Source organism: Scylla paramamosain, chromosome 1, assembly GCF_035594125.1.
Source record: "Scylla paramamosain isolate STU-SP2022 chromosome 1, ASM3559412v1, whole genome shotgun sequence".
NCBI lineage: Eukaryota > Metazoa > Arthropoda > Malacostraca > Decapoda > Portunidae > Scylla > Scylla paramamosain.
In genome coordinates, this window is record NC_087151.1 from 38,647,693 (window position 1) to 38,663,398 (window position 15,706).

General features: G+C 37.4%; 1 protein-coding gene across 2 annotated transcripts; it reads right to left on the reverse strand.

Annotated features, from left to right (window-relative positions):
- Positions 1-925: 925 nt before the first annotated feature.
- Positions 926-15,349, reverse strand: LOC135105247 (F-box only protein 21-like). Of its 2 annotated transcripts, none has more exons than XM_064013445.1 (9): positions 15,120-15,349; positions 9,807-10,055; positions 8,046-8,226; positions 6,833-7,015; positions 5,700-5,890; positions 5,147-5,422; positions 4,542-4,788; positions 2,438-2,544; positions 926-1,463 (listed from the first exon to the last, which is right to left on the reverse strand). In XM_064013445.1, the coding sequence occupies exons 1-9, from the start codon at positions 15,290-15,292 to the stop codon at positions 1,280-1,282; spliced, it is 1,791 nt and encodes a 596-aa protein (XP_063869515.1). In that variant the 5' UTR covers positions 15,293-15,349; the 3' UTR covers positions 926-1,279. The 2 variants fall into 2 exon arrangements, with proteins under 2 accessions (XP_063869515.1, XP_063869526.1); XM_064013456.1 differs by lacking the exon at positions 15,120-15,349 and adding an exon at positions 13,828-14,121.
- Between the last annotated feature and the right edge of the window lie 357 nt (positions 15,350-15,706).

Sequence of the window (15,706 nt, forward strand, 5' to 3'; positions counted from 1 at the left end):
AATTGTAAGGCAGATTACAATAAATTTTTATTCTTTCAACATGACAAGCAATTTCTGAAGTTTGTACACATCTTTCCATGGAGAAAAAAGGCTGCTGGATGCTGGAATTGAGAGGTCTTTCCAGCCTCAGGACAGCAACACCACTAGACCACCTCCCACAAGTGCTGGACTGACGTGTAGCTCAGGTTCTGCAACATTCACCAAAGGCCACCCACTTCTCCACTTCTATCAGGACTCCACTTGTACTTTGAAGACACAGTGTTGACTGTACTACATCCCTCATACACACACTTTTGTTGCTCTCATCCTCCCATGTAATTGCTCCATGTGCCTCTTGGATACCTCACTTTTAATTTTGTACTCTGTCCATCTCTGTTGATGGTGGTTTTACTAAATGGTTTTATAAAGCAATATGTGAAGTTCATGGTAATTAAATTAATGGTTACTTCAGTATAAACTGTACTAATACAAAAAATTTGCTTCAATAGCACTGTTGTATTAATTAATATTTGGGAGGAAGTGTTTATGAGCTAAAGAAATGTATATAAGCATCTACAGGGATGTGGCCAGGATGAGGGACAGAAGTTCCTAGTTCACTTTTGTGAACATACAACTAATACTTGTACAGGGGAATTGTATTACTTTCTCATGTGCCCAGACTGCTAAACAATATTATGAATCCAAAATTGTTAAGGGAGTTCAAGTGATATATTTACACATTGGATGACTGGCATGTTAAATATTACATAATAATAGAAAAAGTTCACCTTTAAAATGAGGTAAAATCTCAAGTGCATATGCTTGTGAGGAAACATTGATAATATGTACAAAGCAGTAAAAAAAAAAAAAAAAAAAAAAGTAATATGTACAAAGTAAAAAAAAAAAGGTAATATGTACAAAGTAAAAAAAAAAAAAAAAAAAAATGTAATATGTACAAAGCAGTAAAAAAAAAGAAGTGGTAACAGGAAGAAAATTAACTCAAACTTTGTTGAAGAGCAGTAGTTACAATGCCTAAAATCTACATCACTCATCTCAACAGTACTAATATTTTGAAAAAAGCCGGACAAAAAAATTAGCAATACTCCGGTGTATTATATACAGTACAAGCATACAAAAACCTGTTCGTGCTCATGTTCAGGTAGGATTTCATTTCCTCATAGAGGGGTAGAAACTGACATTTGTAATCCAGTCCACAAATGACTGGTTGTCATTACCAAAGTGAATTGACTTCACAGGGAAATCAGGTTATTATTACACATCTACATATCTCCTCTGAATGCTAAAAAAACCCTTGTTCTCTTAAGAGAGTGTTCTTCACAGCTGCATCGTCTGGGTACTCCTGCTGCAATTCATCATTGGGCAAATAACATACTCCAGTGAACTCCTTGAAATACTTCCCAATATCTGAGTGGCTGATGGGCACTGGTTCCTGAGAAACTGACAAGTTTTCTTGAGCGGCATATCTGTAAATATAAATGCAGAATTAGAATGGCATCCACTGTAAATTTAAATGCAGAATTAGCATGGCTTTACTTAAATACTGGTACCAAGGCATCAAGGTCATTTAGATATATGTAAAAGGCCAGCACATTATTACTCTTTATTCTAGCACTTCTTTTTTAGGACGGACTGAATGACCTCTCCCTTCCTTTCCTTCCCTCCCATTCTACAAGGTATATATCCTTCATTCACAAATCCATTCCTATTTCCAGGACAGTGAGGTTTTAACATTAGGCAAGTATTGTGTGGGTTGGATCAGTTGCAACAAGAAATTGTGATTTAGGACTGTTGTATTTTTGAAGAATGCCTTGCTCTTGGAACACAGCTGCATGGTAGTGGATAGGGGATAGAGGAGTGGTTCTTAACCCCTTGGTTGCAACCCAAAGTTGGGTTGCCAAGCCATTTCAATAGATCACCAAGGATATGTTCACAATATTTTCCCGAATATACCTGTTCAAAATGTTATCGTAGTAGCCCTGTGTATAGAATACTTAAAAGACGTCTAACATCTAAGGCTAAACAAACCATTGAGAAAAACAATTTAACAATTTTAAAGAAATCCTATTGTTGGTTGACATTTGAAAAGTAGAGGAAGGGAGGGAGGAGGGGGGTGTGGAAGAAATCAGGAACTGATATGTCAGTGTCATGCCAATGTTGTCAAATCTGTTTCAATTACTCACCCTGAGTGCATGATGCAAGTCATTTATTATTTTTTTCTGTAATTGTTGTATATTACTTTTAGTATTACTATTTTTAATAAATATTCATGCACGTTGTATGTTTACTTAATTAAGTAGATTTACATTTCTATTACTACTAGTACTATGAATCCAGGGCTGCTTCTACTGCTAGTAATAATACTAATGCTACTGCTGTTGCTGCTGCTACAATTACTACTACTTTTATCTCCCCTTTCCAAATCCTCTGAGCTGCTCACCTATGAGATCCGTCATGGACTAGCACATTGTAGAATGGCTGCTTAGTCTTGTACTGGAGATGGTCAACACCCATCCGTCGCACCCAGTCAGCTGGCATCTTGCACTCCTGCAAATTCATACACTATTAGGAAGAACTTAAGTTTTTAAGAGGGAGTTGTCAAACAGACAAGCAGGTGAGGTAAAATGATAGTTAGCATCTAATGGAGCAAATGTCTAAATTCAGAGCATTAGCTAGATGGACTTCAAGTGAAGTATAAAATTATACATACAGTGGAGAACCTCAATTCTTGAAAATTTGTTCCTGAATGCTATTCAAAACCTGAAATTTCGAAATAAAAAAATATTTTTCCCATAGGAATCTATGTAAAATGGATTAATCTGTTCCCAGACACCTGTCCACCCTGTCTTAGCGGTTTATGACAGATGCTTCCACTGCTAAGATGGCCACTCCACACCTTGTGTTAGTGGCTTATGACAGGTGCTTCCACTGGTAAGATGGCCACTCCACAACATATCCAGCTCAGAAATGATTTGTCCAAAAAAAGATGTATTGAATGAATTTAGTTACCTGAAACTCATCAGAAAATATTGTTTTGACCATGCAGGTGTTCTGTTTGTCATTAATCTAGTGAGGAAAGCCTTAAGGTACGTCCACATGGTGAACAGCAAACAGTGTCCGTCAAACAAAACTGTTACCTGATAAAATGGAAAGGCGCTATCAAAAGAGACCACCACGAACTGTACCGGACTGTCCATTTTTGTAGTATCGGAACCTTTAGGTATGGATCCTTAAGTACATCATAGGTGGTTTGGCATGTCTCAGGAGTAATTGCAGACAGACTCTGTTTAGATATTCTTGTCGTGTATTGAAGGGAAGTGTAGGAGCGCCCGGTGGAAAGGTAAATCAATGTTGCCTCTAGACATGCTTCTGGTGATAAGCTTTCTTTCATGCAGGTGTCCTGCTTCGTTATGAAAGGTTTTACCTTCTCCAGTAAGCCATAGAAGCGGTTTGGGTCCATCCTCATATAGTTTGTGAAATCTGGTTCATAACCAATACACAGTTCATGTAAAATGGTTGCATGATTTCCCCTTTCTCTGTGTTTTTAACCAGTCCTTGCACCATTCCCTTCTTGTCACCTTGTCTTCACACAGTACAGCAATTATTATGCTACATAGTGCAATTTTCTTGGTTTTGTTTATATTCTTGTGCACCATGGTGATGATGTACCATGCTAGATGCTAGCAACTACTACCTGTCACCGAAATCCACACCAACACTGATGTAAATACCTGTGAGTTGCTAACAGACATCAGCTTCGAACATTGTGTGCCGGTCTCCTTCTGGTGAACAGAGTAGAAACTGTGGTTTACAACTTTATCTGGTACCACTGTTTGTTGTCATATCAACTTCCCTTGTTTAAACACTTATGACACCATCCTGCTTCGCCTTATGATATGGTAGCAGTGTTTGTCTGACGGACACTGTTCGACCGTGTTGACACACCTTTACAAAGAGAAGCAACCCACTCACCACTAAAATGAAGGTTGATCATAACACTTAGACATCTTGTTGCTAGGAAAAGCTATTGGGAACATACAGTAGTGCAGTAGTAATGGCATTGTGGGGTCATTAAGAGAGCCACAGGTGGCTCGGGAGATGGGATTACTCTGAGGCTCTTCAATAGGATCACATTAAAATAAGGTTTCAAAGATTACATTACTGTCTTAGACACACTGTGTCTCCCCTTCAAATATATAAAAATGAAAGAAATCTTCATAGAAACTATAAATTAGTAATAAACGGCAGCTTTTGCTTTGTCTTTTAATATTAGAAATCAAGTAACTTTGTTTGAGAACTGAATTATATGGTATAGCAATGGTATAGCAGCTTTGAGTTAAAAATTTTGTTAAAAAATCGATTGGTTCCACTGTATTTGGAAGTTTATTGAATCTTTAAAGTATGCACCTAATTTTGCTGCAAGATATAAGTTTATGGACAGATCACATCTTGTTTGCATAATTCAGGCAGCTCCACAGTCTTCAATTTTTTTTTCTATACAAATATTTTCATTCTGGAAAACAAAATTTGGATATTTCACTCACCTTATCCCACCCAAATATGACACAGGAATAATTATATCTCTTGTGCTGCATGACAAGACCTGTGGCAAAAGCAATTTCTGGACTCCTGCTATTGGGGATGATTGGCTTGGGCATGTCACTTTCACTCTTGATAATTTGCTGGCAATCTGAAAGCATCTCTTCCAGTATGGTTGAGGGATTCTGCTTCAGTAACTGCTGACACCCAGCAACAATGCGATCATAATGGATTTCTAGTGTGTAGTAGATTCTGTAAGATTTTTTAACAATCTTGAATCAAAATCTCCATTTAAATTTATTTATTTGGTCTTGACATAATTAACTGGATAGTAATATAGAATCCACAAAATAAAAATGTGATATAGGTGTACGAGATGAAATGGAATTCATTAAAGATGTATGATGTGAGTTTGAGCTGATTGAAAGGGTCTGTGCAAGCCTTTTATAGGGATCAAAAGACCTGTATTCATATAAATGGAGAACAAAATGAAAGTCCTACATGTATGAGGTAGAGATGTATAGTCTTCACTATGATCATAACAATTCATGCACTAGTGTTCAAAGCATATCATTACTGATAGTACATATGCTAAACCCTTTAAACTTACCTCAATAGTAGCTCCTGCACACTGTGGTCTGAGGGCATGAGAAGACTCATTAGCTCTGTGGCTGGGCAGTAAAGCTCCATGTGGTCTGAGATGTTGGCTTGCATCTGTGCCACATTCATAATGTTCCTGATCATTCTCTGGAACACCTGCAAAGGCCCACAGGCAGAGAGCAGCCTGTCATCCTCATTTATAAGCAGAGGTACTTCAGCCAGGACTTCCTTGGGGGTGAAGTGACGGCCCTTGTCGAAGGCGTCAATGAACTTGTACTGTGTTGTTCTGGTGGAAAGAGAAATGTACTTTTCTCTATTATTCAAATTCCCAGAAAATACTGGGGCTTCCTTAATTGAAGCCTTACTGTGAATGTGGAAGATTCCAAGTGTCGTTAAACAAAGGCACTCAGAATTACCAGAAAACTAAAGTATCTCAGAAAACTAAAGTATCTAGAATTTTTTATCAAGCTGTTAAGGTCAAGAAGCCTGGTGTCAGTTTTAGATGCCAAAAATGATCAAAAGGCTCATTATCTGTTAGACCAGTAGCTACAGTACATACTTACCCAGGTATCTTCCACCTCACAAGGAAATGAGATGGAAAGTTGACAGGTTCAAGGCAGATGCCCAGTCGGTGGCAAACAGCCATGTACACAATGCTTAGAGTGATGGGGATTCCTTTCCTGGAGCTGAGCACCTCATTAATAAGGGAATTTTTCAGACTGTAGTAATCATCACTATTTCCTGCAAATTTCATCTGAAAATCAAAGACAACAGAGTTGAATGAAAAGCATAGGCATGAACAAATATTTAATGGTACAAGACTTTAAGTCATCTAATCCTGAGGCTAAAATTCACAATTTTTGCCCAACTGTATGTCTTTTTCCTCTCATTTTGTACTTTATTTTCAGAGAGAGAGAGAGAGAGAGAGAGAGAGAGAGAGAGAGAGAGAGAGAGAGAGAGAGAGAGAGAGAGAGAGAGAGAGAGAGAGAGAGAGAGAGAGAGAGAGAGAGAGAGAGAGAGAGAGAGAATACATAAAAATAAAAGTGGGGTCCTCTGCAGAAGGTATGACTTGTTTCAACTACCAGACTCAAAAGGCCCGTCTTGATGAAGGGCGTGTCCGCCAGGCAGAATGGTTAGTGGGTAAGTTCTACTGGGCCTATCTGTGAATGTTGTCCACATGGCCAAGTTGATAAATAAGAAGGGTGTGTGGAGTGTGAAGAAAATATGGTGCAAAGAGTGGCTCAGTAAAAAGGATGTTTAAGGAAGCCACATAATACTTTGGAAGCTACAATATGGCTGTGAACAAGATTTCAGAAAATATTTGAGGATAAGCATAAGTGATTTTTATACCTTACTAGGAAAGGTGGAGTCATACATAATGAAAAGATCCAAACATATGAGATAGTACAACAGCAGAAGCTTATTTGGAAGTAATGCTGAGATGACATGAGAAGTGGGAGGCAAACTTGTTATGGTTACACATGTTAACTAATGCTACTAGAGCTGAAGCTCAAGCCATTGGGCACTGCCTGGTAACTTCGCTCAACGGGCACTTGGGTAATTTGATGGTTTGCCTGTCAACTGTGCCTGTTAATGGGCATGCTTGCCAATCATGCCTGTCTTAGGCATGTCTTAGGGAGGTGAACAGAAATGCAAAATACCTGAGGTTTTATATAATATAGCTGAACAAACATACCTGATTAAACAAGACATCATTGATGCACTTCATTAGTTGCTTACACCTCTCTTGGTCCCACTTTGACTCAGGAAGAATTTCACTTGAAGGAACCAGAGGGGAGGAAATGGCAGGGTGGTTGGGTTCAGTTGTACGCAATTTACTGCGACATGCTTCAGCCATTTGATCAAGCTCAGCAACCATCTGCAACCAACTAAAGTATGAAAAGAATTCTACCAGTACTTGCAATCAATGTAGTTACAAAAATAGTCAAGTATATAACTTTGGGATCCTCTAATCTTTTAATTTTTCCTCCTGCATTAGCCTACTAATTTTCCCCACCCTCAATAATCTGTATCTATTCATTGAATAAATTTTCTGGTACATTATAAAAAGGAATCTATGCTAAATCCAATCTAATACTAGCTTAGGAGTGTAATGACTAGCAAGTTTGGCTCTCGACATTCAGGTCACAGGGTTGAATCCCAGGTACAGTGTACCAAACACTGTCTGTTGAACAAACACTGTTAGCATATCATAAGGCAAAGTAGGATGATGTTATAAGTGTTGAAACAAGGGAAGTTGATATGGCAACAAACAGTGGTTTCAGATGAAGTTGTATATCAGTTTCTACTCAGTTCACCAGGCAAAGACCAATAGACAATGTTTGAAGCTGATGTCTGCTGGGAACACACAAGAGCATTTTACTATGGTAAAATGGCTGTTCATTAACCACAGAAAACAATACAAGTCTTAGTTGAGAAACTGTGACCACACTGTCAAACAGGAAGAAAAGGCTAGCAATCCTTGTGTGTGTGTGTGTGTGTGTGTGTGTGTGTGTGTGTGTGTGTGTGTGTGTGTGTGTGTGTGTGTGTGTGTGTGTGTGTGTGTGTGTGTGTGTGTGTGTGTGTGTGGGTGTGTGTGTGTGTGTGTGTGTGTGTGTGTGTGTGTGTGTGTGTGTGTGTTGGAGCCCTGTCATGGAATAATCACATCTTTAATTAAAGCAGCACTGAAAAGGAGTTCTATGACTCTTATGGATGACTAACATCACAATTACAAGTCTTTCACATACCAAGTGCTGGAACCTTTACACTATCCCTTCTCCAAAATTCTTGGTGAACATGAATTCTGGACCTGACAGGTTCAAGTGTACTGGCATGTATTTGGGGCTATATGGCTAGGCTGTTGCGTGGATGGAGTGGTGTCTTGCAGCTCAGTAATTCTCCCGAATCACCTGCTTAATGCTGACGTCTGTGTGTGGCTGAAACCACCTGGCCAGCAACATGGTGCCCACTTCCAGGCACTGCTTGGCTGGAGGCTGTTCTAGGAAGTCCTGCCATTCCCTCTGACACATTCCCTGATGGACATGACTCATTACTTTCAGAGCGTAGTACTTCTCTGTCAGATTCTCATATCTGTAAAAGTGAGCATAATTTAGAATGCAAGTCCTGTAGATTTAAGAGCTTCTGATCTTCCAATATTAGTTAACTTTTCATTCAAAAGGAAAGTATTCATATTATACACTAAAGACAGCATACATACGAGTAACCAGAATAAAATGGAGTTTTACTTATATGAAAATTAAGATAAGGAACACACTCCAATAAAACTAAACTGAATATAACTAAATTAAGAAGTAGGTTTTTAAAGAACAGTAAGATATGATGTATACCTAATCAAGTATCAAAATCAAAATATCTATGCACCAAAAGTTTAACAAAACAGGACATTCATGCCATGTAAGGGAGTGTGTTGCTTGGATTACAGAATGCTATGGTCATCAGACTTCACTGCTGATGTGTTACAGGAATCCTGACAACCAGAGCACACTTGCCTTACTCTAGCAGGTATGTGGGTGACAAGAGGAAAATATAGTGAGAAAGTAAAGGAAATACAATAGGAGATAGAAGATTGGACAGCAGGAAAGAGATAAAATTGACAATCACATTATCAAGACCATTTACAGATACAAATATTATTTTTTTCTATCCACACTGAGTTTTCTTAGTAGTTGGATCTGAGGTGGTGGTTAGTCAGCTACTACAGCAGTCTTTTTTTGTAAGCCTCAAGGTTCAAGGAACAGAAATTCACTTTGTTTTAGTTAATTTTTCTCATCTACCTTACCTTGTTATATGTTAAACTGTAATAGTCACATATATGAGTTGAAATTTATGTGACTTTAAAGGATTTGTAAATGACATACGTACACATCAAATCTTCAAAGAAAACAACTACACTTAAAATGAAGGGTTTGTTAATGACATACACATGAGTTAAGAGAAAACAATTACACTTTACATAAAGGGTTCATCCTGTTAGTGGCTTTAAAACACAAGTAAGGGAACATGTGTGTAGTAAGACAACCCCCCTTTGACAGGTGGTGCGAGGGCCAGGCAGAGGCAACACTCTTTGCCAGTTGGGCCGAGGAGGTGCTGGCCGTGGCTGCCGCTCTGCCTGGTTGGCATCAAGTGCTACAGGTTTTCTAGGGTGTCTTTCGTAGAAGAAGAATTGTGTTTAAAAGCAACAAACTGAGAAAGTAACCTATAATCAGCAAGAAAGTAATGCTTACAATAAAGAAGGTCTAGTAAATTGAATGAGGGCCTTTAAGCTACTACTGTAATTATAATACCTATGTATAGTCTATTCTAGCAAGGTTTCATTCTTCACATTTAATGATGATGTTTCATACAAATGTATGCATATTTCTTCTCCACTTAAAAGTTGTAATTTTCTCTTACTTTTCATATTATGCACAAGAACTAACATCAAATATCAATAATACATTGCTTAAAACTACATGTATTAAAATGAGATAAAAACTAAGTGGCAGACCACATTAAAGAGAACAGAAAAATTATAAAGACAATGTTGATGTGACAAAATTGTCAAGACAGTACTAATAGAATACCTACACATATTTTAAAGATATGCACAAACAGGTATACACATTGTATAAGAAAATATGTACATTCTTTTATTAAAGAGTAAGACTCACTTGGGTCCATCCTCAATGATCTTCCGGAGGGCATTCTTCATGTAGAGTGATGCATAAGGTGTGGACATGACCATGACATCCACCTCATTGTAAACAGGTGTGGTGAGGTGGGAGTTTTGGTACAACCTGCGGCTGAGGCCAGACACCAGCTTTTTAACTTCTCTGTCCAAACAGAGAATTTGCTTCACTTCATCTTGCCAGTCTGTGATTCCACTGCTGGATGGCAAGTAGTCCCATATTTTAGGCCAGCTGTAAAAGTGCATATTAATTGTTATCTAATGATCATTCAAATTCATTCTTACAAAAAGAAAAAAATAATAAATACGAGTAAATAAAATAATAATAAATAAATGAATAAATAAATAAATAAAATGTAATTCTCCATAATGGTTTCAACATAAATACTGTATTTCCTGGCACTGAAGACACTATTTTTTCCCCCAAAAATGCCTCGAAAATCTACCATGCATCCTGGAGGCCGAGGGTTACATTTTTCATAGGCCTATCCTAACCCTAGAGAAAGTTTATCTATGCTAGACAGTAATTTGAATTGCTATATATGGCCTTTCAATAAAGTATATCTATATCTATATATATATATATATATATATATATATATATATATATATATATATATATATATATATATATATATATATATATATATATATATATATATATATATATATATATAATAGACAAGTTCCAAGTTATAGATGAGATGAACAGTGGCACACTAGAAATTCTTTTTCATTTATTGAAGTTGCACTATTTTCCACTTGGACATCACTGGTTACCAAAACAAGAGACTCTCTCCAAACATTTCAACTTCAGAGGAACATTATCATGGTTTTATGAATATATCCTTTTAATTTTAAAACAGTGACTATTTATTTCTGGGCATTTTTTTCTGTGACCCACACAATGAAGGGATTAGCAGAGAACTGAACTTAACTTAACCCAACTAGTCCTTGGATGGAAATGTTACTTATCTAATATCATCTCATAATTAAGTGACAAAAGTAAAATTGTGGTATGTTAAAAGGGTTTAAAAGCATATCTAATCAATAACTAAGACTTATTGTACTACCTCACTCACTGCCCACTATCATCCAACTTTGATCTCTGTAATGGTTCCAAAAATACAAAAGGACAATGCTGCCTGATTTTCTGTTGCCTATTGTGTGAAGTTGTTTATTTGTATTTTAGGATAGTTTGTTTTTATTCTATTTATCATTCCCCAAATATTCATCAGAGTTTGTCTTAGGTTGCAGAAACTGGACTATTATGATAAAGATGCATTATTAAAAGTCATATTAAGGAAAACCCTAAGGTATTTTGGAAGTACGTCCAGGGTAAATTAACTAAATAATCAGGCATACTAAATCTCTGTATAAATGGTGATAGCACAGTTATGACTAACACAGATAAGGAAAAGGCTGATGTACTGGCAAACTATTTCAGTGAGGTTTTTACAGATGAACCAACAGGGGTTGTGCCAACCCTCCCAATCAAGCAAGTCCTGGCACTGATGAACAGTTTACAGTAGAAAAAATCAGAAAGGCAATAAAGAAATTGAAATGAAACAAATCATCAGGACCACACAGAATACATCCATGAATCATAAAGGAGACAGTAGAACAAACAAATGATAGAGCTCTTGAAAATTATTTTTGACAAGCCATTTACTGATGGAGGACTTCCAACAGACTGGAAAGTAAAACATAAAACTGCAATTTTTAAATAAGGGAAATGTACTGATCTTGGGAATTACATATCAGTAACCTTGACAAGTGTAACAGGCAAACTGATGGAGTCACTTATCAGAGAGAATAATGGATCATATAAAGTCAAATCAACTTTTCACCAAGAAAGAGTCTGAATTTCTGTCAGGGCACTCAACAGTTTTGCAACTAATAATAGGCAACAGACGACTGAACTCAGACACTGGAAAGAGGTGATGCTGTGGATGTGATCTATTGCGACTTCATGAAGGCTTTTGACAAGTCCTGCATATGAGGTTATTGGAAAAAATCAAGAGCTACAACATCAGAGTGAAGTACTGGAGGTGGATAGAGGCATTCCTAGTTGGTAGAAAATGTGTGATTGTGAATGGCCATCAGTCTGATTGGTATGATGTGAAAAGTGGAGTTTTGCAGGGTTCAGTGTTGGAACTACTACTGTTATATATATCAATGATTTACCTGGGACCACAACTGTTTATATATATATATATATATATATATATATATATATATATATATATATATATATATATATATATATATATATATATATATATATATATATATATCCTCTTGAAGTTGTTCTTTATCTATTTGTCTCCTGATATTGCTGTATCTATTAACAGTGGTGTTCCTCAGGGTTCTGTCCTGTCACCCACTCTCTTATTATTCATTAATGATCTTCTAAACCAAACTTCTTGTCCTATCCACTCCTACGCTGATGATACCACCCTGCACTTTTCCACGTCTTTTCATAGACGTCCAACCCTTCAGGAGGTAAACATATCATGCAGGGAAGCCACAGAACGCCTGACTTCTGATCTTTCTAAAATTTCTGATTGGGGCAGAGCAAACTTGGTATTGTTCAATGCCTCAAAAATTCAATTCCTCCATCTATCAACTCGACACAACCTTCCAGACAACTATCCCCTCTTCTTCAATGACACTCAACTGTCCCCCTCTTCTACACTGAACATCCTCGGTCTGTCCTTTACTTATAATCTGAACTGGAAGCTTCACATCTCATCTCTAGCTAAAACAGCTTCTATGAAGTTAGGTGTTCTGAGACGTCTCCGCCAATTTTTCTCACCCCCCAGCTGCTAACTCTGTACAAGGGCCTTATCCGTCCATGTATGGAGTATGCTTCACATGTCTGGGGGGGGTTCCTCTCATACTGCTCTTCTAGACAGGGTGGAATCAAAAGCTTTTCGTCTCATCAACTCCTCTCCTCTAACTGACTGTCTTCAGCCTCTCTCTCACCGCCGCAGTGTTGCATATCTAGCTGTCTTCTACCGCTATTTTCATGCTAACTGCTCTTCTGATCTTGCTAACTGCATGCCTCCCCTCCTTCCACGGCCTCGCTGCTCAAGACTTTCTTCTTTCTCTCACCCCTATTCTGTCTATCTCTCAAACTCTAACGCAAGAGTTAACCAGTATTCTCAGTCATTCATCCCTTTCTCTGGTAAACTCTGGAACTCCCTGCCTGCTTCTGTATTTCCACCTTCCTATGACTTGAATTCCTTCAATAGGGAGGTTTCAAGACACTTATCCACCAATTTTTGACCACTGCTTTGACCATTTTATGGGACTGGCATTTCAGTGGGCATTTTTTTTATTAGATTTTTGTTGCCCTTGGCCAGTATCCTTCCAACACAAAAAAAAAAAAAAAAAAAAAAAAAAACCTTGGTGTGATCTGCATATAAGTACATCTTGCTCCCAATTATAATAAATTCAGGTAAATCACTGATATATATATATATATATATATATATATATATATATATATATATATATATATATATATATATATATATATATATATATATATATATATATATATCAGTGATTTACCTGAATTTATTATAAATGGGAGCAAGATGTACTTATATGCAGATCACACCAAGGTATACAGTAATATCAGGAGTCAAATAGATAAAGAACAACTTCAAGAGGACATATTCATCCATGTGACACACAAAATGAAAGATACCACAGAGAAGTATTAATGGAAGAAGTCACCTAGGAGAAAGATATTGGAGCTGTGACATGACAAACTAAGCTTCTCTGAACACCTGGCAAGGAAAATAAATAGAGCAAATAGTACTGTAGGGATTATATGGACATTTGTGACTTTGGACAAGATCTTCAAGACCATGTATGTAGCACTAGTCAGACCAAATAAAGAGTATGCAAATCAAGTTTGGGCACCTTATCTAATAAAAGACCTAGAAGCAGTGGAAAACATACAGAGATGAGCAAGCAAACTGGTCCCATACCTGAAGAACTTAACATATGAAGAGCGGCTGCATAAGCTGGAGCTACCAATGCTGGTTTACAGGAGGGCACAGGGAAACATGATCAAGACATACAAGATTCTGTCTGGAGTATACGACCACGACGTGTGTAAGGACATCTTCATAACACGAGAAGATGGGAGAACGAGAGGGCATCCCGTGAAACTTTATAAAGATCAAGGCTAGACAAATGGAAGAACTCCTTCTGTAATAGTTATTAATAATTGGAACGGACCACCCAAGAATGTAATCAATGCCAAGACAGTGATAATTTTTTAAATCAATGTAGATAAAGCACAGATATCACTATTTTATAAAACTAAAAAAAAAAAGAAAAAAACTAAAATTCAGTATCAAACAAATGTAATAACTACTGCCACTGCTACTGCCACAACCAGAACTAGAAGTGCAGTGCTGTATGAACAAGCCTAATGGCCTCTTCTAAAAAAAACTACAGGAAGAAACTGTAAGAAACTTTAATTAAATCCAGGGATGGGGAGTTGGAGTTGGAGTTGCATTCAGAGTTGGTAAAAAATATCCCAACTCCAACTTCACAGCCTTGCAGGATGTGTGGGTGTGATCAAGGTGTGTGTGTGTGTGTGTGTGTGTGTGTGTTTTAAATGGTGTTTTTTTGGATGATTTTCTGAAGTTTTGGGTATTTTTGTTGTTTTTTAGTGTGTTTGGGGTATTTAAGCATGTTTCTGGGGAATTATTATACCTAGAGAATCAGAGTCAGAGTCGAATATACAAGAAATCAAGGAATTAGATTCAGGTATTTTGGTTACCAACTTCACAGCCCTGATTAAATCCTCATGCAGCATGTATAAAGATTTGAAGGAACACACATCTGGCATACTCAAAACACGAATAAAACCTTGAGAATCCTCTTACGTGTGCCAATGATTTTTTTAATTCATATCCAAAATATGGTATTTTCAAGAAAATACCCATCTTCACCCAAAATGCTCCCTTAACTCATCCATGTAAGTTACCTGGATCAATCAATCACGCAAATCAACCAGCTAAATAAAAAAAAGTCATCCACAATATAACCAGGTAAGCCACCCGTCAGTCAACCAGGTGCAGCAGATCAAGGAGAATCAGTCAGGTATAAATAGTTACGTAAGGCAACCAGCAATGTTAACCACACAGATGAAAGTCATCCGAGAAGGTCATCCACGTGGATCAACCAGATCGTAGGTACGTAAATTAATCAACTACGTAAGTCAACCAGGTCAGCACAAAGTGACCCTTGGCTTGGCTGGAAGACTTACTGTTGCTGTACTTTTTGACGCCACAAGTTCTGCGTGCTGGCGATATTCCTCAGCCTCGAGCAGGTGCACGCTACTCTGCAGATGTCCCATACTGATATAGTGTGACAGGAGAGTACGGAGAGCAGCAACTCATCAGGTAGGTCTTCAAGTGTTACAGCATCCGAAGTCTCCATCTCCTGCGAATACTGACTCTTCTGAGTTCTGTGACTGAGGTCGGAACACTTCCGTCTTTTCTACAGCACCTCACTAGATAGACAGGAACAGAGGGCTACTGCACTTATAATACTTGTAGTATGTCCAATGAAAAGATGCAGTTATCTATTATTTAATTTAATGCGTTTTATCATTCACACTAATTCCTTTGAGAAATAATTTACTACTATAATAGTTGCTCCATATTCAGCCCTAATCTCTCATCCATAATTCATGCTTTCCTCTCCTATGATTTATCCCGATTGATTGATTGAATTATTGATAAGTTTATTGTTTGATAAAAGATAAATATAATACAAGAGTTTCTTAATCTTACTTATCCTCAGCTTTATCTCATTCCTTATACATATTCTCTTCTTATCTTATTTTATGAC

Bases quoted from the DNA above. Each gene is read 5' to 3' on its own strand.
- LOC135105247 (XM_064013445.1), bottom strand. From the start codon at position 15,292: ATGGAGACTTCGGATGCTGTAACACTTGAAGACCTACCTGATGAGTTG. The intron at 10,056-15,119 runs GTAAGTCTTCCA...GCACTTTTACAG, and splicing joins CGTCAAAAAGTACAGCAACA to CTGGCCTAAAATATGGGACT. The intron at 5,891-6,832 runs GTATGTTTGTTC...TTTGATTTTCAG, and splicing joins ATGATGTCTTGTTTAATCAG to ATGAAATTTGCAGGAAATAG.